The sequence below is a fragment of the Scomber scombrus genome, chromosome 11 (assembly GCF_963691925.1).
Source record: "Scomber scombrus chromosome 11, fScoSco1.1, whole genome shotgun sequence".
Taxonomy (NCBI): domain Eukaryota; kingdom Metazoa; phylum Chordata; class Actinopteri; order Scombriformes; family Scombridae; genus Scomber; species Scomber scombrus.
The window spans coordinates 11,556,210-11,578,754 of record NC_084980.1 but is presented as its reverse complement, the minus strand read 5'-3'; the positions used below and the strand labels follow the sequence as shown (position 1 = coordinate 11,578,754).

The window sequence follows — 22,545 nt, the reverse complement described above, 5'->3', positions numbered from 1 at the left end:
CACTCTTCCCAGATGAAAACCAACTTTGGCACAGACATAAAGGGATTATAAATTTTGCCTGCCACTGTGTCTCTGCACTATTTATTTGGTTTGAACTTTAGAATACATTTTGGCCATCTGTTTTAGGTATGAATTTTGATTAGCCTATTTATTTTTTGCAAGAAATTTAATTTATTGTGTAGTTCCTTTCATCTTTGTTTTAATGGTATATTGTTTCCAGCTCATATCTTAATGGTTGATGCCTGATTTTCAGTGCTAACACATCATCTGACGGTTACACTCCTTTCATCTCTTTCTTGATATGCTTCAGCAAACATTTCCAGCTCATTTTATCACTCCTTTCAGTGCTTCAGTCAACACTTTCAGTATCAATTTTTATGGCTATTTCAACTCTTTTCATGGCTGTATTTGAGCTGCCACTTTCACTTAAACGTCGTTCAGTATTTCAACTATTAGAAATGTTTCAATCTCACATTTCATTTGTTTTGAGCAGATTGTGTAGCCTATGCCGTACAATTGCAGTATACGACATTTTTAGTCTTCGTGGGGCACTGTTTTGATTAAATAAATTGAATCATTGCAGTGATTACAATTCGTACTCCTAAAGGGTCGCTTTCAATCTGTTGTACTTTTAAAACTACCTTTTCTTTTTTTACTCAAGTGAAAAGCCATTTCCACAATTGTCAACACACTGATATGTCCGACAGCCATTTAATGTATCGTTACCCCCATGCTTTATTTCTGTTTTTGTGCTTTCCATCAAGATTTGTATCACTAAACAAATCAACGTGTTATTAAGTGGAAGTCTGTTGAGTTATATAACAGCAAGAGTCAATTGAAAAAAAGTGAAATTAAGACTGCTTTATATTAGCGTTGATTGATTGGTATCGAGCTGCAATATAGACTGAGTGTTGGCTTATCACACATTATGATTATAGATGCTGTATGGGGTGAACCCAAACAGCTGTTTTATAGAATCAATACAATTTAATGCCTTGTGATCCTTTTAATGTCATAAATCACTGAGTCCAGCCACGACACGCATTATGGTGGAAGATTATCCAAATTTCCATTTACCCTTATTCATTGATTAACTCGGCTGCAAACCTACTTTAGAGAGAGCTAAATATAAATCAATGCTTTTATTGGCCTCTAATATCTGAGCATGAATGTGATCCAGGAGAAATGCACAATAAGGGAATTCAGTAGAATCAACTTGCGCACTGTTGAAATCTCTCAGGCGCTATCTGGCTCCTCCTGGTGGTGCTGGTAGGTATAATACAACCACCTCACCACCATGGATGAATGGATAGATAATACTTTCTATAGTTGTAATAAAGAACAGTGGAAGATAGTAACCAGGGTACACCAGGGTGTATAGTTTTTACATTTCTTGTCATTTTAAAATAGGGAGCTATACTAAGGACTTTCATTCTGCGAAAGGAGAACATTTCTTCATTCAAAATCAGGTTGTTTTATGACCACTGAAAAGAGTAAATAATGTATGTCTAATATTTACATTTTTCATCATTAATAATCATAGCATCATAACAAGTGTGTACAAGTCTAACAAGATAAAAAATGAAAATGCCGATTCAATTTTAGTTTCAAATGTATTTTTTATTTACTTTTGTGTTTAAAAAACAAACAAACAAAAAAATACATCAACAACTGAGCTGGCAAAATCAATTTTCCAGGTTTTATTCAACCCTGCTTGAGGTTCCTGTCCAAGCATACAGGACAAAGATACTAAATTGCATACAGACACTGAAACGAGAGGTAAAAAAATAAGTAAAATGTTTGCACTGTTTGTCCAGTTGTCTGTTCGTGTCACATTTTGGTAATTTGACCTCAAGTATTTTTGCAACGGAGCCAAAGACATAAAACCTATTAGTGTTTTTTACAGGAAAATGTGGACATTAAAATGAGTCAGCTTTTCTTTCTTTTTTTTTGCAACAGCACAGACAGCAACTTTGGACCAGCACGTCAATGGAGACTGAAAATCAATAACTATTATAAATTAGAACACAGGCGTTGGTTTGCCTCTGAAATGTAACTAAAACAAGGAGAAAAATGAGAGCGTTCAAGAATAACATCATGCCTGAATGCACCCCAATTTTCTGTATATGTTGTTTTTACATTGGGACTCAGGAGCCTTTATAATTCCCATATTGAGAACAAGTATGAGAGACCACAGTGGTTATAGTATGTAAGGGGTGTTGTGGAGGGAGGGCTTTGCAATAAAGAAAACAAGAAAAAAAGATGAGATGCTTGGATACAATTTGTTAAAATGTGTCCACTTTTCCCCAAAAATAATTCTTTGTATATGCTATGTCAGTGGTTCTCAAAGTGGGGTCCGGGGACCCCCGGGGGTCCCCAGGCCATTGCCAGGGGGTCCTTGAAACAGTTTGCTACAGGTCAAGTTATGGCCAAAATGCAATGAAATGATTCTGTTTGAAACTATTGAGGTATCAACATAACATGTTCTGGTAATAAAATGTTCCAATGTATTTGACAGAACAGATATTAAGCCTATATGATGTAAGTTGTAAGCCTAAATTTGTGTTGTGATTAAGAGGGGGTCCTTGCAAAATATTTTTGCGCCATTAGGGGTCCCCGACCCCATTAAGTTTGAGAACCCCTGTGCTATGTGATCCTTAAAAAAGAGAACATTTAATGATTCTTTCCAATAACACATGTTTAACAATCTGTGTATCTCTCAATTTGTGTTTTAAATAATCATAACTAGCTGTGGCACTCTTCACAGTGTTAAAGAAAAGACTACTCCATTTTTTGAACTCTCACATTAAAACACGTCTCATCTTTAAAGTCAAAACATGTTGCTAGGAAAACCATAAAATGATCTGACAGAAAGTACAGAACAATGTAAACAGCACAAACGATGGAAACTCTGCAACATGGAACACTTTTTATGACTAACCGATGCTCCAGCACGAATGCTGGCATCAAAGTATTTTTCCTGCAGCATTTGTTAGCTTTCATGTTAGCACGAATGCTCGCATGTCAGCTTAATACAAAAAATAATAATAATCAGACAAGCTATATCAATATTCATGTCAAAACGAGGTTAAATTGCACAAAAATGAAAACAATTATTTGCAAATGCAAAATACAGCATGATCATACACGGACCTAAGAAAAAAAAACAATAAATGATATGCATATACAGTATCTATATTATGTACACACACACTGGACATCCTTCACAACTACTGAGAACTCTACACTGTACAATATATCTGCTATAAGAACAGTTGCGCAAAATACCATTTTGATATACAGTAATACTTTTTTCTTTTACAATGTACAAGTTTAAACTGTCCACACAAGAAAATGCAAAGCACAAGCCCTAAAAGGCCACAAAAGTGCATGTTATCAGGTCAGTTGGAAGCCACTGGAAGGAAGGACTGGCATGAGAGTGGGAATGAAAGCTGCCACTTTTGTACAGTAGCTTTTCCACACTCCTAACCGCAGTGTCTTGCAAGATTAATAATTAGTGGAGGGAAATCTGGAGTAGATATTTATTATACATGCAGGCATGCGTGCATGACTGCAGATGTGCATCACACACACACACACACACACACTCACTCACTCACTCACTCACTCACTCACTCACTCACTCACTCACTCACTCACTCACTCACTCACTCACTCACTCACTCACTCACTCACTCACTCACTCACTCACTCACTCAGACACACACTCACACAGACACACACTCACACAGACACACACTCTCTCGAACATAGTTGGCTGTTTAAGTGACCAACATGTTAGACACATACATACACACAGAACCAGTTAATGGGGTGCTGTTGAATTCCCACCAACGTTCTCATACTCCAACATTTCCCCACACTGTCACATTATATTCAAGTAGTGGCATTCCAATGGCAGATACTTAGTCTGGGTACCTTTTGGACAGTCGCACACTTCACATCTTGAAAAGGACACATTGGTCTTATGTTTTCACACAGAGATTTCAGAGTCCTGAGCAGCGACTGGGCACTAGAAGAAGCTGGCCTTGTATATCAATCTTATTTCAGTTTGCACAACGAGACAAACTGACAAACACTCAAGGCCAACTTCAGCCAAAGCATGTCACCTCCAGGCCCTGGATCATATAGAGGAATAAAAACACTAGAAGAAAGTCAGCTTTTTCATATACTCTTTATAAACACTCTGAGGCATGTGAGTGACGGACGACACAAGCTCTTCATTGTGTTTCATTGTATTTGGCCAGTGAGTGCACTGCTTTGCATGAACTTCAGGATATCCAGGGGTCAACTGCAGCATTCAAAGGGGAATGCTTGAAGACGTACTTTCTGTAGTGCAAAGACGGGTGGATTAGGAGCCTTTAAAACAGACTGAAGTGAAAATGTTCTTCTCACATTCTGCTTCCAGTGGAAATTCCTCAACTGCCAGTAATCAAATCTTACAGTAGTCTAACAGCATTGAAGCAAGTGTGTACTAGTACAGACAAAATAGTGCCAAGTGGAAATTATTTGATAATTGAAACTGACCTACATTTAGTTGTCCTTCCTTTCAAATGCAGTGGTCTCCATGCATTCCCCTTTTACAATATCATCTCTGTAGAAGGGAAAAGGGTGTTTGTTTGTTTTTTTTTACTTTTCACTCAGAGAAAATGACTCAAACTAAAACTCTTTCTTTTAAGGCCACTGAATTGTGCTTAAAATAGTTTCTTTCAGAGGTACCTTCTGTTTAACAGACGTCAAACTCTAGCTTTCTCTTTCCTTTCTCATCCTACTCATATTACCTTTTCTGTGATCTACAGCGCCCTCTATCTGTTCCAGCAGTCTGATAAAGGGAACTGGAAGTGGAGATGCTGATGTGGTAACAAAGGAACTTCCTCCTTCCTTTTTCTTCATCTTTTTGTTTTTTCATTTGTCCTTTGCTGGTCCTCTAGAGTATCTTGGGTTTTCCTTTGGTCTTCACTTTGACTTTTTCTGTTCCTCACCAAAGGGCATCCTTCTCAATCATTTGGCTAACCGCTTCTGTCTCCCTCTGAAAGCACGAGGGAGACATGCCTGGTGGGCTAACGACCAAGCAGGTAGACCACCACTTCATAGGTGCACATCATGATGGCGGTGTTGGGGATCTGTCTGACCAGGTGGGTGGTTAGGCCGCGATACAGCGCTCGGTATCCCTCCTCCCTGGGTACTGTAATCAGAGTTTGGAAGAACGAGCGGTACTTGCTTCCCTCCTCTCGTAGCCGTGTGCGTATCACCTCTGCAATTTGAAAGCAGAGGAAAGTTTGTTTAATTAAGTCTTCATAGTTCTTTATATCTATTTCAGACACTCTTAAATAATATTAATAAGTGTAATAGCAAATGTAAGTGTAATTTTGAAGTACTCGTACATTTGCTGAATTAGAATTCAGGGGAAAATATTATAGCTTTAACTCCACTCATTGAATCTGACAGCTAAAACATAATAAAGCATTCAAAGTAGTTAAAATTAGCTCCACCTCCACCAGCTTCCACAACATAATATCACTCATATGGGCCATTTTTCTCCATCACAAAGTAATTTTACTTTAAAATACTTATACTGAAGAAGAGGATCTCAAGAGTTTTTCATCAATTATTTTTCCATGTCTCAATATGACTTCAAACATTCACAACTGAGAGTATCTTAACTAAATAAGTATGACAGTATGGTAAAGTAGAAGTAGAATATGGGCAAAGCTAAATGATAAACGACTGTAAGTCTTGAGAAGTAAGAAATGTAAGTTTTGAGAGACGGAGTAATGCATTGTTGATTTTGGTCTTTTCACAGGATTTGTTGACAGTAAGAAAAGTATAGAATATCCCCAACTTTACCCCTAAAGAGAAAAACTAAGATGAGTGAGACAGGAGTTTACCATGGGGGTAGGCGATGGAGGTGGCACAGGTCTTGGAGGTGGCTGCTGCGAGCATCATGCCCACAAAGTCAGAGGCGTCTTTGACAGACTCCACCTCGTCGTCCATGCTGTTCTGGGCCTTCGCCTCCAACAGTTTCCGTTTGATGCTCTCATAGATGACAAAATGGATAACAGTCTCAGAGATGCCAGCGTATGAGGCTGACATGCCCCTGTAGAAACCACGCAGACCGTCCATCTGGTACACCCGCTGCACACACTCAAACGCATTCATGCGTCTCTCTCCCCGGTTTCTGTGTTCGTGGAGATACTTAGAATTAAAGTCCAGCAAAAGCACAAACCCAGCTTGTTCTGATTATTATAAGAAAGTTGCTTATAGGGTTCTGATAATATATTTCTCACCTGGAGTCCAGCTGCAGGCGCGTCTTGATCAGCCAAATGGGATTGGTGGCTGTGATGGCGGTGAACCCTGAGAAATTCAGTAAAGTGCAAAGGTTCAGACAGATGCAGAGACACTCAGGAATACACAATCTAATTATCAACATGAAATAATCTACGCTAAAAAAGACAAAAAAGCACTTCACGAAACAGGATCAACTAGTGTTGGTCTTTTTCATCAGCTTTTTGATTTCAATGAATAGAATGAATTGAGAATAGATGAGTATCTGTATCAATATCATCTTTTTTCAAAAAGTCATTCATTGAGTTACAGTTGTTTAGTTTCACATATTGATCCTCTTTGTGTGAAATGCTTCTCAGGTGCATGTAAACAGCTCTCTTCCTGAAGTAGAGTATCTTAACTAACAACAGTGCATGAAGGCAGCAGCTGTGAGTGCTTTATTGTTGATTCATTTATCATCTTGAAAAATATCTAATAGCAGACTAGAAAATGAGGCCAAGCAGCAAATTCATTTTAGGCCTTTGAGTGTGGCAGATTGTTATTATTCTGCAGTCTGATTCATTTCTTTTAAATGCTAATGAGAGCTCTTGTAGTTGTAATAAAAATCACTCACAATTATAACAGGCTAATTTTAAAGAGCTTACAGAGGCGGTCTGTTTTTTCTTTTTAATTTGCTTTCAAATACACACATAACTACAACATAAGCCTTTTATTAAGCACATCTGTTACACCAAAACTTCAAGTCACAACAAAGCTGTGACATTGCTCAAAGTCTCATTGTTAGGTTAATATGAATGTACTCCCTTGTTAGTCCTTGAATGTGTGTATTTTATTTATTCTATGACATTCAACAAACCAGCAGTTAACTGGTTAGACACTCAAGACAGGCTTTTTGCCTGATGCTAGCACAGCTACAGTACTACAGCACATAGAAACAAAATGGTGTCTGGAGGAGATTCTTCAATTATTCAGCAGGACTAAAGTGGAAAGTCTCTGACTTGGAATTAAGTACAGACTTCCTAAAAGTGGTGGGCAGATGTTTTCTAATGTACACCTGCCTTCATATCCTTAATGTTAGGCTGATCTAAAACAGGGGTCAGTCATGTTTTTTACAGGTGATATTTTGAACAGTCATTGGGTTTTTGTTTAGTATGAATGCTAGACAATGTACAGTAATGTAAAGCTTGAAATGGGCATAAAGTTAATTAATGTGCACTTTGTATCATTAAAATATGACACAAAGGCTGTGTAACTTTTTTTTTATACAACTGATCCATAGAGAAATAAAACACGGCCATTTGCAGAACACAGCTGAGACCAGAGCAAGTCTATAAAAAAGAGACCTCAGTCACATCTAGTGTATCAGTGCAACACAGCCCTACGTTAAGGCAACTGCGTGAAGAGGAGAGGATGACACAGGTCTGTTGAAGAGAAGAACAAAGAAGAAGAAGAGGAAGAGGAGAAAGAAGAAGATAAAAAAGAGGGAAGTAGAAGGAAGTAGCGTCTATGGCGTGTACTCACGAGGGAGGGGCAAAGCTCCTCCAGCTCCTCCCCGCTGCAGCTAGTAGCCTGCAGATATGGGGGGCTCAGATGGCGGGGATGTCCCACCCAATCACGCAGGGGTGAAAGCTTTACAGTAAAGCCCTAAAATAGACACAGGCTTTTCTGTACCACAGTCACACACAAGCAGCAGTCACATCCACCCCCAACCCAACCAACCACCAACCCCATCCCACTTTCTGTATAGGTGTATGGAGAAAAGATGGGAGGTGAAGGACGGCGGCCCGCCCCCCCACCCCCTATCTTTTCCCAAAACCCTTATCCCAACTCTAAACCCCATCCCCTCTAATATATTCTCATACTTTGAATCAGTTTACATTTGTTTTACTTCCACTTTATTTCCAGTTCATCCCTCCCTTTATTCCTTTTAATCAACTGGAATAAAGAAAATGTCGACTGAACAGAAGTCAACCCAATCCATAACTCCAGCTCCATCTCACAAGAGCGAGGTGAAACACAAGTGCAAATACAAAGGCAGAATTAAAATTGAGGATGTATTCTTTATAACCATCCTTCCATTATCAGTTTATAATGTAGATATTAGAGAAAAGACGACATCAAATGCTTAATAAAATAAGGAAATGAAGAGAGGCAGGGGGAAATGCTAACCTTGTCGTTTTGTAACAGACACTCTGCAGTGCATGATGGTGATGAAACATGGAGGTGGAAGGAAGAGACTATATTATGAATATGTGATGAGGTATGGATGAACTCACAGATGACACAAGTGGGACAGTGAATGCAACTCAACCAGCCCCAAATACCTCTCTGGACCAAACCTGATTCTTTCAAAAGTGGGATATGTTTAAAAATAACCTTCAGATGTCCTTTCATGAGGAGAAAAATGTGACGCCAGAGAGTCAGTCTATTTCTAGAGAAACACATCAAATAACTCCTAAAGGAGTTATTAAACAAGTCCAATTCAGTGTCACACAAAATGAAATTACTTCATCAATCAATCTTTATTTGTATAGCGCCAAATCGCAACAAAGTCATCTCAAGGCACTTTACACATAGAGCAGGTCTAAACCGTACTCTTCATATAAATACTATGTTCACAGAGTTTTAAATTACCAAATGCTCTCATGCAAAGTTTCAATATTTCATGTAAAATGAACAACTTTATGTTCAAAATTACACTCATCTAACAATTTCATTTGAATAGTTTTAGTTGAGTTTATTAATAGTTTTGGGGTTTTTTTTTGCTTTTCTAAAATGTTTATTATGAATGTTTTACTCACAGGCTTCCATTGTTAATAAAATGGATCATCTTAATAAAACATGTGTCCATTAATTACTACAATGGAGTAATTAATAAGTAAATAAATGCAAATAATATAAATGATCTTCTCATTTTTTCAGCAGTTATTCTTCTGAGTCAATGATATACACATAAAGAATGACTCAACATATATTTTGGTGAGCTTAACTGGTGTATTTACCACTATCTATGTATATAAACCTCAGCACACAACAATGGCAGGGCCATAAACTTCTATGACAAGGCACAAAGTAACTTGACATACATTTCTAGGAATGGAAGTGAAACTGGATCTGCATACATGCTGCTGCATGAGGTGCACAAAGATCCTTCTATAGACACATAGTCCCTGTGCGGTTTCACCAGAGGAGTTTGACCTACATTCAGAGATGGAAACATGCTTTAGATTAACTGCTGGAGGGTGGAAAAAAAGTGTGCTGGGAGTGGCCACCCTTCACCTAGTGCAAGAAGAGCCACAACTCACTGCAGGGAGGCCATGGGAGACAGTGATTCTGCAAAGTTACTTTATAAAACTGGAAACAATTATCCAGGCATCAGGGTAAGATTTAGCTGTTCAGTCACCAGGGTACTGGTGTCTCCTGCAAGCTGAATCTACTCTGAACTGTATCAAATAACTCTTCTATTGCTCAAGCTTGGGGACAACACAGATAATATGTGCAAGTGAAAGACAATGAGACATTTGTGTTGTTCAACTTCACAGATGTTTGTCCAATAAACCATGAAAACAGCTTTTCAGCACGTCTGGCTCATGGGCAAAATGTATGTAATGCGTCATTATTTCATTCCAGGTCCTAAAGATAATAGTATGTTACTGCCGTGCTCATAAAGAAATATGTGCAAAATGAAGAAAAAACTGAATGTTTAAGTATGTGAAATAGACAGCTGCATGTTTTTTAAACTGTTGCCACTGCCAGTACTATTGAGGTTAAACTGTGAGACAAACTTTCTTCATAATTCAACTAGTAAGAGTCAGTCATGTTGAAATAGTGCCTGCCTTTAAAATGATGGAGTGACACCAATTCTCCTTGAAAAGAAATGACTGAGGCACAGATGGTGTTGATGGATGATGACAAAAGACAAAATGGAGCACATTGATTACAGCCCTGTGTAGCAGTGACAAGGTTAGCATTTCTTTTGTGCTGACAACATGAAATCCACAGAATTATGTGTCATTACTTTACCGTTACTGCGTTGCAAGAACAAGACTAAGGGGAAGGGGGTAGATGTGTGTCAAGACTAGGCAATAACAAAACCTTATAATAACAACCTAAAACTACAAACCAGCAGCAAACACATTGCCGTAAGCAATGGTAATATCTTTACAAATAAATAACCATTACGAACTAACTAATATTCATAAAAAACACCATGGTTTTCATCATACCAGTGTAGAGAAATGGGGTGCTACCTGACGTGTCCGCCCGAGTGCCAGGGGCCCCGGTTGACCTTTGGGGGCCGTGCTCTCTCCTCTATACACACAGAGTAAAGAAGGGGGCCCAGACCACACTGTTTAAGTAACAACTGGGATGTTAAACCATTTACAAAGTCCTCTGGAGAGGGCTCAAAATTAAAGAATACAAAAAAAGGAAAGAGGGGCAATGAGAGGAGAAAAAAAAGGAGGACATGAGGGACAACAGGGCTTATATAGGAGGAAAGCACAACCTAAACTTTGAGGACCATGTGGTGTCACTCTTTTTGTCAAACAGCTGAAAATACATATAGTAGTATAAATGTCAGCAGTGACACAATACAGCTGAATACGCCTGGCTGATTTGTCTTATCTCCTGAGACTACTGAGATAAGCTCTCGCCTCCTCTGCTATATGTGGGCTGTCAAGGCCATAGTGAAGTGACGAGTATTATCTCGGTGTAGTTACAAAGAGTACATTCTCACAAGAGTAAGCAGCAAAGATCTGATTGGCATCATTAAAGATACTTTATTAGTTGTTGTTTTAAAATGTTCCTATAATGCCACAAAATTAGCTCTGATATACTGATATACTGATATACTGATATAAAGTATGGCGATTTTGACTAAATCGGTCTCTGTAAATGTCATGACTTAGTTTCACAATAAACTAACTGTGGCTGTTAGCACCACAATCCATATTCAAGGTTATTTTGATCCTGAGAGTCTTAAATTGTGCTTTCTGATAAACCCCTTATTGATATATTTGTGTACATGAAACAGCTACGTAATGCCTACTTACAACAAAAAAAACTATTATTTAGCTTTAGCATGCTTTTAATATTAACAAGTTTGTGAAGATCCCACCATCCCACACATGTATGTATATGGCAAGGGGGTAAAGAAGGGGAGGGGGTGGAGTAATACTCTGGTTTACTTCAAACTGTGAAAAAAAACTGATGAAAAGAAAAAGAAAAATGAAATTTGTCTGAGGAAGACAAACTGAATAATTGTATTCTTTTTTTTTTAATAAAACCCATCAGTGAGATACACTGCCCAGGCAGACTGACAGACAGACAAACAGGCAGAGATCACAGACAGACAGACAGACAGACAGACAGACAGACAGACAGACAGACAGACAGACAGACATACAGACAGACAGACAGACATACGAACAGAAGGGAGGGGGAGAAGGAGCAATCATTACCTGCCAGCCCAGCTGACACCATGTGCACATGGGTAGAGTCTGGCTCCAGCACGCCATTCAGTTTCTCCTTAGCTGTTGAATAGGCAGCAAAGTAGATCGCCCTGTAACATGTAACAACACGGGGACACAGGTTAGTCAGAAATGAAAAACACTAAAAAAGACACACAACTCTTTTCCTACAAACAAGTAGCTTCTTCAGTCTGAACACATGTACCACTGGTCAAAATAATAAATCGGCAACAAAAAAAAGAATGATGAGCATCCGGGAACTGAATTCACTGAGTGGGACCATCAGTTAAGTAAATAGGAAAGCTTTTATATAATTGCAAGATTTAAAAAAGAATAACAATAAGACCAAGTTAACCTCAATAAATATGAAAGCCTTATTTCAATTGCCTGAGATAAAATATTGCCTTAACTGTACATGAGGGCTTGCAGCAGAGCTAAGCCCAGTTAATATGTAGCGTAAAAGCCACTGAAAGGAGTTAATCTGTGTGTGTGTGTGTGTGTGTGTGTATGTGTGTGTGTGTGTCTCTCAATCTCATGGCAAGCTTTAGTAGCAGATTTATCTCTGATGATCCTAGCTGCTCCTCACTAAATAAAAATCACAGGATTTAGTCAATATTCCTGCTGACTGGAATTACACATCCCTGCCCTGCCCTCGTTCTGAATTGAGAGCATGCACAACACGATCACAGTGTTCTGTGTATGAGAGATGGATTAGGTGAGCGGATCTGAATGTTTATATGCATCTCTCATACGTAATGAGTGATGCTGTTCTGTATGCACGTGTGTGTGTGTGTGTGTGTGTGTGTGTGTGTGTGTGTGTGTGTGTGTGTGTGTGTGTGTGTGTGTGTGTGTGTGTGTGTGTGGCTAATGAAGCCCAGCAGCATGCCTGGTAGACCGTACACTCATTAGTATCAAAAGATTTTTTTTTGTTTTCCAGCATCACAGTCGGAGTGCTGTTTCCAAATTATTAGCAAGAGAGAATAACTCTGCAGCTCAGCAACCAACAGCTGCTCTTATAGCTGAATAAAGCAATAAATATGTTATTTAATGCAATTATATTGTATCTAAAACATACGCTTTACCAAAATTAGACTGTAGTTAAACTGAATGGTAATGTTGCATCTTTACATGTAACACACATAAATTAAGCTGTTTTTCAAGTAAAAACAAAAATTGCTTATATTTTTTGGTGCTCTAATTAATGTGTGAAATTTAAATATGAATGACACTCATGACTCCAAAATCAATCAACTTCAGTGGAGGAGTTCTTTCTATCCATAGCGTGCAGTTTTATTGTACTTGTTTCATAACTAGGACATACCAGTGACGTAAAAAACAATGCCTCGATGCTGCTGGCAAACATGTGTCCAAAGATGAATATAGAATAAGAAGAAATATACAGGTGTGAATTAAGGACATTTGATTAATTAATTAATAAGGTATCCTTGACATCCGATTTAGCAGTGGAGCCATAATTAATTGTATGCACGAATTTAACACAAAATAAGTTTGATATAGCTTCAGTGGCAATTCAGTACAAAATACAGATATGTTATGATATATACTTCATGTGTAATATTACACAGCCTTACTGATCTGCACTTGACACAAGAGGATCTCAAAACTACACAGAAGACAGAGAGGGATTGTGTGTTGCCAATGAGTTCATCTAGTTTATTCCTTATGTAACAACATGTTCTTATAGCTCAGTCTGCTATAGCTGTCATGTCACCAGGAAAGTAGCTGCCATTTCCACAACTGGACAGCCAGCCCATGTGACTGAAACACATACACACCCAGGAGCATTTTATGCTAGGGATGTCCCGATCCAGCTTTTTGCACTTCCGATCCGATACCGATATTGTAGCTTTTAGCATCGGCCGATACCGATACCGGCCGATCCAAGCATGTATTAAAGATTAAAGATATTTACTTATTTTGTTGTTATACTCATGTTGAAAAGGGTTTTACTCTTAAGAACAACTAGCCAACTTAATTAGGTTAGTTTGAATAATCCACAATGGTTGGTAATAAGAAGCTGACCTGTTTATTCTTAACAGGGTTAAATAAACACAAAATAGACAAAATAATAAATAGTCAATTAACCACACAAACTGAATTGGCATCAGTGCTCTGCTCTTGAACAACAAGAGTGTAAACCAAGGCTTAAAAAACCATCAGTGCAAACAATATTGTAAACTGTATGAAAAAAGCAAAACACACAAAAAAGCTGAGTAGAAAATAAATAGTGGGATGCTGGACAGGTCGCTAGGTGTGCTGAAAAACGCGGACCAGATTTGGGGGGAAAAGCTTAAAAAAACTGGAATGGATTATCTACATCGGTGCGGAGTTTTGAAAACAAACTGGATCGGGAGTCCGGATCGGGATTTTCCCGTGCAGGCCGATCCGATATTGATATGCATTTTTTTGCTAATATCGGCGGCCGATCCGATCCAAATATCGGATCGGGACATCCCTATTTTATGCCCCTCAAAGAGTCTGAGTCATACAGGGTGCGATAGCATAGGCCGCGAAGGACGCAGAGGATAAAACAATTCTGAATTAATATAGGAAGTGAATGACAAACATGGCGGGACAGAGAGTATAAGAGTGTGGCAAGGATGAGTCAGAGAGAGAGAGAGAGAATAACAAACCAACGCAGGAGGATGACAATGGCCATGTGATGCAGCAGTAGCTGGGGAGGACTAGACAGGTCAGGGAGGGGGATTAGACTCAAACACAACTCTCTCATTATAGGAACTCCATTGTGATAATATACAACAACAACAGTCACATGACGGTGGTGTAACTGCTGGCCGCCGCCTGCTGCTGCTGTTTCATTCAGACTTTGATCTACTGAGTTCAGGCTGTTATGCAACTCTAACAAGCCTAGAATGAAGGAACCTGCTCATTTCCGCTAGGATTTACATGGTAGTGCTGCGGACTTTAACTACATTAATTTCAGTATTTGTGGCTCGCTACAATTTGCTGCCAACATAAGCTCTGAGTGAGCCGGAAGTTTGAAAAAATAAGAATGAAAATCTAAGAAAACATGCAAATGCATTAACAGAAACGTGTACCCAGGTTTGATGTAATGTGTGAGGGAAATGACGCAGGAAATACCTTTGTATCTGATAACTGGTTGTGCTCATGTTTGATTCTGATACTGTGGTGACTTACTGTGTCACTTATCAGATATACAAATGTAGAATGTTGTCTCTTTCTTTTGCTTTTATTCTGTATATTTGTGCTATTGCTAAAGACATCACAAAGCAGGAGAGGGTAAGCAGGACAGGGCATGCAGCAGTCCAAGAGTATTGTAGGTAATACTGTACATACCTGGAAGGTGCCACACCCACAAGGTTGGGTCCCAGTCCTCTAAAGAGTGAACGGGGTCCCTCTTTCTCAAGGATTAACCTGTGGGAAGAGAAAACATTTTACTTCATGTTTAAATATACAACAAGCACACAATACATTTAATATCCATATAATATGCTTTATATAAGGTTATATAGTTTGATTAATAATCATGTGATTGCATGGAGGATGACTCATATCCTCTGAGTAAGTTTAAAGTTGTCAGACCGACTGCAAAGATGTGCAAGCAGGTGTTGTCATGTCAACAGCTGCTTCTTAATCCTTTAATCCAAAATGCTCAACAAAAATAACGTGAATATTTTATTTTTAATGTTAGGAAACTGCAATCCTATAAACAGGATCCATTCTGAGGTTATGTTAGAGACACAGTTTTTTATTTCACAATCAAGAAATATACAGAGTTAAGAATTAATGTTTATAAAGTACTAAAGGGAATAGAAAGGAAACCGAACATATCACAGAGGTCAAATGGCAGAGATGACATTTCATTTGGCAGCACACCTCTGTTTACAGCTACATTTGTACCTAATGTGGGACACCTAAACAGATGCGCCGGTAAATTATAGCTTCTTGGGCTTTATGCCAGGTCACAACACTCGATACAGCCTGGCGTTATAAACAGGGTCGCTATCAACATACTGAGAGACCCAAAATAAATAGCACCTAACCCTGCTCTGGATGTGTTTATAGTGGTGTTACACTGACAGCTCACGTGTTCATTTTCTCTTTTGTCACCTGGGTTAAAAGACTGTGTGTCTCTTTCCAATCTAACCCAGTAACCTCTTTCAGAGAAAGTGTGTCCTACAATTCACCTCCATGCACTGCACATTTTCACACAGCCTGCTTCAAGTGCAAATAGGAGACTCCAAGGTCTAAATAAGAAAATGGCCCTCGATCTGAGCTATTTGATGTATTTCGTTTAATTTGTGGGTTTCTGGCTCTACAGTCATACTCTAGTTGTCAAGCTATGTTCACAGCTTCAACTCAAAAATGTACTTGGATGATTAACAGTACAACATACCTTAGTATACAGAGATATACTTAAATAGCATACAGAGGTAGCAGTGACACTGTTCCCCACAGTCCTACAACACAAATTATAAATAAACATACTCTGCTCTAAAATGGAACGAGACCTTCACCTCACTACATGTTGACCAGCTTTTGACTTCGATGTTTTTCCTTTCCCTGCCATACCGCTCTCTTCTGCCCTACTCTCTATTACTCTGTAATAGCGGTGTACAGTTTCTGCCAGCGGCTGTTTATCTCAAAGACAACTCAAGAAGTTGGTTTATGTCGGCACAAGTGAAGTCAAACGTGAGAGGTTTCTCAAAGTTTCTTAATCTATGAGACTATTACTCCAAACATTTAGCAGTGGAAAATTCCAGACACAGCAGCTTGTGCACAAGGCAGTGTGTTAAACACTGTGCTGTGCATGTGTGACATGCTCTGTAACGGTCATGGAAATAGGTTGCTAGAGAACAAGAGTACAGCCTCGTAGTTTGGTTGAATATTTACTTAAAAGCTGTTAATCCCTCACTGACCAACACTGATTACTGCTTTTCAGCCGCACTGGCTTCCTGTACCATCACATAAATACTGGGGTGACATGTGAAGCCGATCAGACTGAGATCTGATATATTTTGAATCAGCATTAAGTTTACTTTATACTGCATCTTGGCTTAGACGGCAAACACCACAGGTTCCAAATAAGCAGCTAACCGATGTCGGATTCCCCTTCAGTCTCACTTCCCATCATTTTGGTAACTTTCCACTATGTCTAATGATACGATGAACAATAGATGACATATCATGTTTCAAAAAAAAGGAACAATTTCTTGTTTATTTCTTACATTGACTGCCCAGTAGTTATTTGGAGAAAGTACCCAAAATCTACACAGAGCTTTAAGGTCAAAATGAGGCTTACAATGATTTATTTTGTCTGTATTTGTTCTACTGTCTAAATATTTTGGTTGGTTTGATTGTTCTGTAAACAAGTAGCTCAAGCCAAGAACAACACAGCAATCCAAAAAAATATAAGGGTCTACAGTACAAGGTCCTCAGGGAGGGTTTTAAACTTTTCAAGCTTGTAGCTGCAGTGGAACCTAACAAATTGCACAAAATGAGAAAATGAATGTTACTGTAGTAGGTTAAATCCACTTTGGGCCCGCGCTCTAACAGCACGAAGGAATTATTGTATCTGAAGGAATTATTATTATTCTTCTCATTGGCTATTTGTGTTTTTAAATTTCAAAGTTTTTCATTGTGGCGTAGCTTAACTTTAGAGTATTGCAGTCAGTTCCGATTAATGTGTTGAGTGTGAACACCACTGAGGTCCTAAACTGACAAACATGCGCAAATTGAACTGAAATGACATCATTTGTGCAACAGCCAAATCATAAACATGGATGACATGGCTGAGTAGCACACATGCCACATGCCTGGATTATTAGCTGTGGAGGTCAGCTGACAATGATAGTGCAGAAGATAAGAATGAGAACGAGAAGGCAACAGGTTAATGTTCACTGTGCTGTGAGGTGCTGAAACTGAATTATAACAACAGGAAATACATGACACATTCAAAAAAAAAATTTAAATCCTGAATTCGGGTCAGACCGTTCTGACTGACATTGGTCACTTAGCCAGACATATAAATCAGATCTTGGACCACATATGCAAATAGTCCAAATCTTATCTGAGTCACTGAGTCACTCAACTGTAAAAACTTAAATTTCAGCGTGTAACGTGAACCTTGGTCATTAACAGCCAAATAACAAGATCACTAACAGACATCTGCTGTGATAACAAACACAGAGCGTGTGTCACAGCTCATAGACTGATTACAAAACTTCATTTCTGTCTTACAGACCTTCTTCCTTTTGTTTCTGTCTTTGCTATCATTAAACATGTAATAAATCTCAGAATAGTTGCAGGCTGACAATATATTTTAGCCAACTGTATTTGTTAAAGTAAAACCTTAAGATTTGCTTACAGTCAAGATGACAGTAGTATCCTCCCTCTTTATCCTTTAAACTTGGTAATACTCCTCTTTTACCCAAACAGCCATCTGGCACATAATGTATCCCCCCAGGAAAACAAAATTAACATTGAGTGTCATTGTCCTTACTTGAGACAATGCAGAGGCCCTGGTGGGGCTACGCGGGCCACACTTGCTCCGTTGACAGTGTTGAGCTGGACTTCAGAGATGTAGAGAGTGATGGAGGAGGACTGCAGTCTGGTCTTCACCACTTCCAGAGGACAAGTCAAAATAGCACCAACTGTACCTCCACATCTAGAGGGATTAAAACAATTGTGTGAAAAAATATGCTTGAAAAAAATATGTTAACATGAGCCATGTCATATCCTATTGACATATGTCCTATTCTCTCTGTCAGGTCTTTTGTTTGTTTGTTTATTTGTCTTTTTAAACCATCTTATTATCCGTAAAACACAATCTGTTATTCCTCTGAGCTAAACTGCTAATCTAAATTTATCTACAAGCAGGCACAGATCCACACCGTGACCTGATGCTGCCATACTCAAGATACCGAGATGTGTGAAGCTACCAGCTAAAAGTGTCTGACTGATTTCATGATGCAGAAAACAACCACAGCTCAGTGTAACTGTGACCAGTTTGCTGACTTTTGCAATCTGAGAGGGCAAAAATAAGATGTTGTGAATATCAGACTGTTGTTCAGGTGTTTCGCTGCACTCAAACATACATCTGCGCTGTAAATAAAGACATAACTGCTTACAAATGAACAGAAAAAACACGTGATCGCGTTGCTTAGACTTTGACCTCAACTGCGACTGAGACCACCAACATGTAAACAAACTAAAGTAATATTAATTCTGGTAATTCTCTGAAAAACGTAATGCATTGAGCACAGATCAATATCACTGCATTGTCCATTTTCACTGATGTGGTTTAAATGAATACACTAGTTTTTAAACCCAGGGCTGCCAGACATAATCTCAAAACAATGTTCTCTCACTATGCCACTGATTGTGATTAGTTGATCCTCTCTGCTTTCACCAGAGGCTTGCTGCTTTCCACAATAGGGCTCGTAGGTTAACAGTCAAACCACCATAAAATTTAAAGTGTTTGTTGACTATCGCAGAGACAAATGCTCTTTGGGTCGGGTTAAGTTGTGGCTCTACAGTGGGGTACGCTGACATACTGGCAGCTAGCAGTGAATTCCTCTATCTGCAGTCTCATTCGAGTGGCAACAGCTATATTTACCTTTCAAAAGACCGACCCACATTCATGCTCGCAGGCAGCGGTGACCCTTGGCCTACTTTCTGGGCTATGCTGGCTGCTGCATGTGTGTCTCAATGGCTGTGAGAGGAAAGCACTGCGCTGGGGACTCAAGCTCAGGTTTTTTGGGGAGGAAAGAAAATCTGATTATGCTTATTCAAGATAGTAATGTCTCAGAGTTTTTAAATCCCTGACAGGAGAGATAGGAGAATAGGGAGGGGTAACAGACAAATAGAAACTAAAGACAAAAGGTGTAAGAAAAACAAGACAGACTTACTGCACCAATAAACTGCTCAATTGTGTGCCTGTTTTTACATTTTCTTTGATCAACAACTTGTCGGGGCTTTTCACAGAATGATGAATCAGAAATGTTGCTCAGCTACTGTAGAAAATCACTAACCTACAGTGGTCATACCTCTATCATGGCCTCAGTCATTGGTCTAGAAACAGCAGAAACTTGAACTTGAACCAGGGTTTCACTCTCTAAAATTAACTCCCACCTACAGTTTGGAAAGCAATACAGCATAAGATGACCGTTTCTGGGACCAAATACTATTAAACAGATCTCTGCACAGTAATGTTCATCTGCAGTATCTGGAAGTCCTTAACATTAAACAGTGTTTGAAACAAAGAAAAAAACTGAGTTATATGCAGAGACGTTGGAAGTAGGGGTGCCATCAGCAGCTTCCCTTTACTGCATCAAACTTTTGGTGCCCAGATTTGACCTACTTTCTGTCATTCATGATTCCTTTCAACATAAAGGATGTATGCTTTGTGATTGTCAGAAAAGATAAGCCTGTCTCCTGCTCAGAGTACTTCATGCATTTTTAACTAAGTCAACAAACGCCAGGACAGTGCAGTTTGCATTATCTTGAGCCAAGAAAGGCTCCTTTGCTACCTAGCAGGAACAACTGTTGACCTACTTCAATAGAATTTAATACAACATATGCTGTAGCCTCTACGTGCATTCATGATATACAAAATGATGAATGAAAATGTCTGCAGTCTGTAAATGGCACACACTAAGATGATGTGCACATATATTTCATCTGACATATTTACACAGACGTACACACACACCAATTTTTGCATGTTAGAAGTTTTGATGCTCGCACACATTGACCTGGTTAGCTAGCCAGTGGGGTCAAATTTGGATGGCCGTTTAAGGCAATGTCACAAAAGTAGATACTTGAATTCATTTCAAAACCTCCCTCTGAGCCAGCTTAACATGTGTGTGTGTGAGAGAGAGAGAGAGAGAGAGAGAGAGAGAGAGAGAGAGAGAGAGAGAGAGAGAGAGAGAGAGAGAGAGAGAAAAAGAAAGAAACCACAGCTGACAGTAAAAGTACAGTTTCCAAATGTGTGAGTGTCCATGCAAGAAACTGTGTTCTGTTTCACACAATTTATCCAGCATAATTCATAGCTCAGTCTAATCAGCACTGCTGTGATGGACAGTGCTGTCCATCACAAGAAGTAATAACAGTGTGAGGGATGAAGTAGTCCATGTTGAACGGGTGAGGTCAGTCACCAAGTAATGTCTCAGTTTCTTCAAATGCAAAATCTCCGGTGAAAATGAGTATCACTGGTGTGACTGCAGTAGAGTTACATAAAGCTGGTGACAAAATACACGTAGACCGGAAAAGAACTAAATTCTCCTTCAGAACCAAAGCATAAAGTAATGTCACCTCCATGGAAAATACAATGTGTTGGTTATTTACGAGCAAACAAAGACAAAGATCGAGTTAAATGCCTCAAAGTAGTCACTGAAACTACAATACACCCGGATCTACCCTCTAGGCACGTTTATTTTAATACTTCATGATGAAACTTGTAATATTTTGTAGTGTTAACCGGAAGTCTGACAGTGCTGACAGTGACGCACACACCGTTGCCAGGATTGTGACCGATTGTGACACATGCACGCGCGGACCTTGTTAGCTAGCTTAATGGACAAATGAGTCATGTTTCATTGCTGCGACTCTTATAATGAACAATATCACAATTATCGTAATAAAACGGTGTTATTTGACTCACCCTCCAGCGAACAAATGAACCAGTGTGTCCCTTTGGCTCATTATTTAGCATGCTCTGCCTAGCAGCGCACCTCGGGGCTGCGGCAGAGGGTCAAACACTGGCTCGGGTCCCGTCCCTTCCCGGTGCTTTCTGCCTCCGTTAGGATGCGCACGTCGATGATGAACCAGCAGTGGGGGCGAGTTTCGGTGATTCAGATTGCAGTGGGCCGACAAACCCCCCTCTGTCTCACTGTTAGCTCTGGTTCCTCTTCCTCACAGCTAGCTTCTTCTCTTCGATAAAACTATTGGACAGCTGCGAGGTCAACAAGGCAGTCAGCTGGTGCTGAAGCTATTCCTAGTTCTAACTGGTGTTTTTGTGTCACATCCACTAGCGTGTCTCGATTTTCTCCTCTGCTTTCATCGCTGCATCAAGAGGGAAGGAGGCAGAGCTGCTAGTATTTACTGTACAACCATAGGCTGGGAAACACGCGCTGCTATTGGTCAACGGGACCCGTGACGTTAGGCCGTCTCCTCCCTGATCATGCACCGTTCACATGCTCAGCAGTTAATGAATCAGAGGTGCAACATGTGCAGGTGCAAGCTGGAAATCTCTGTTATCTCTCAGAGCTAAGAAGACCTTTACATTGCACACGAGCACGAGGCACACTTCTGCAGGCGGGTTTATATGAGTTTTAATTTTGGTTGACCGTTGATTAAAAAAACAAAACCTTCTTCCAATGTCATGAACTCAACAAAAGTGCAACTTGCTCAGTATGTCAATTAAATGCAAGAAAAAAAAAAAAAAAAACGGTGTTTCTATAGCTTATTTGCACGTCAAGGTGACATATTGTCACTGTGCAGGTCAAATAACCTTGTTGCAGTACGTGTGCGACCTTGTTCTACTTTGTGAGCTAGATTCTGCCTGCTGAGAAGATCTCACAGTCAGATATAAGAGATAGGGGTAGGTTGACCCCAGGTCTCTACTGAAAGCATGAGTTTGGAAGAGCGGGGGAATTTAGTTTACCTAATTTTATATGGTAATCTAATGATGCAAAAAGGAAAATTAGTCACACTACCAAATAAACCACAATGTGTAATAATAAATGTGTTGTTCTATTTGTGTATT

General features: G+C 39.3%; 1 protein-coding gene across 1 annotated transcript; it reads right to left on the bottom strand.

Annotated features, from left to right (window-relative positions):
* Positions 1-2,652: 2,652 nt before the first annotated feature.
* LOC133990199 (solute carrier family 25 member 36-A-like) lies at positions 2,653-21,847 on the bottom strand. The gene is made up of 7 exons (XM_062428412.1): positions 21,442-21,847; positions 18,280-18,444; positions 15,114-15,191; positions 11,766-11,866; positions 6,309-6,375; positions 5,910-6,199; positions 2,653-5,275 (listed from the first exon to the last, which is right to left on the bottom strand). Exons 1-7 carry the CDS (start codon positions 21,480-21,482, stop codon positions 5,082-5,084), a joined length of 936 nt encoding a protein of 311 aa, XP_062284396.1. The 5' UTR covers positions 21,483-21,847; the 3' UTR covers positions 2,653-5,081.
* Positions 21,848-22,545: the final 698 nt, after the last annotated feature.

Coding starts and splice junctions, on each gene's coding strand:
- LOC133990199 (XM_062428412.1), bottom strand. CDS start 21,482: ATGAGCCAAAGGGACACACTGGTTCATTTGTTCGCTGGAGG. Junction 6,200..6,308: donor CGCCTGCAGCTGGACTCCAG/GTGAGAAATATA, acceptor CCACGAACACAG/AAACCGGGGAGAGAGACGCA. Junction 5,276..5,909: donor CTCCATCGCCTACCCCCATG/GTAAACTCCTGT, acceptor TTCAAATTGCAG/AGGTGATACGCACACGGCTA.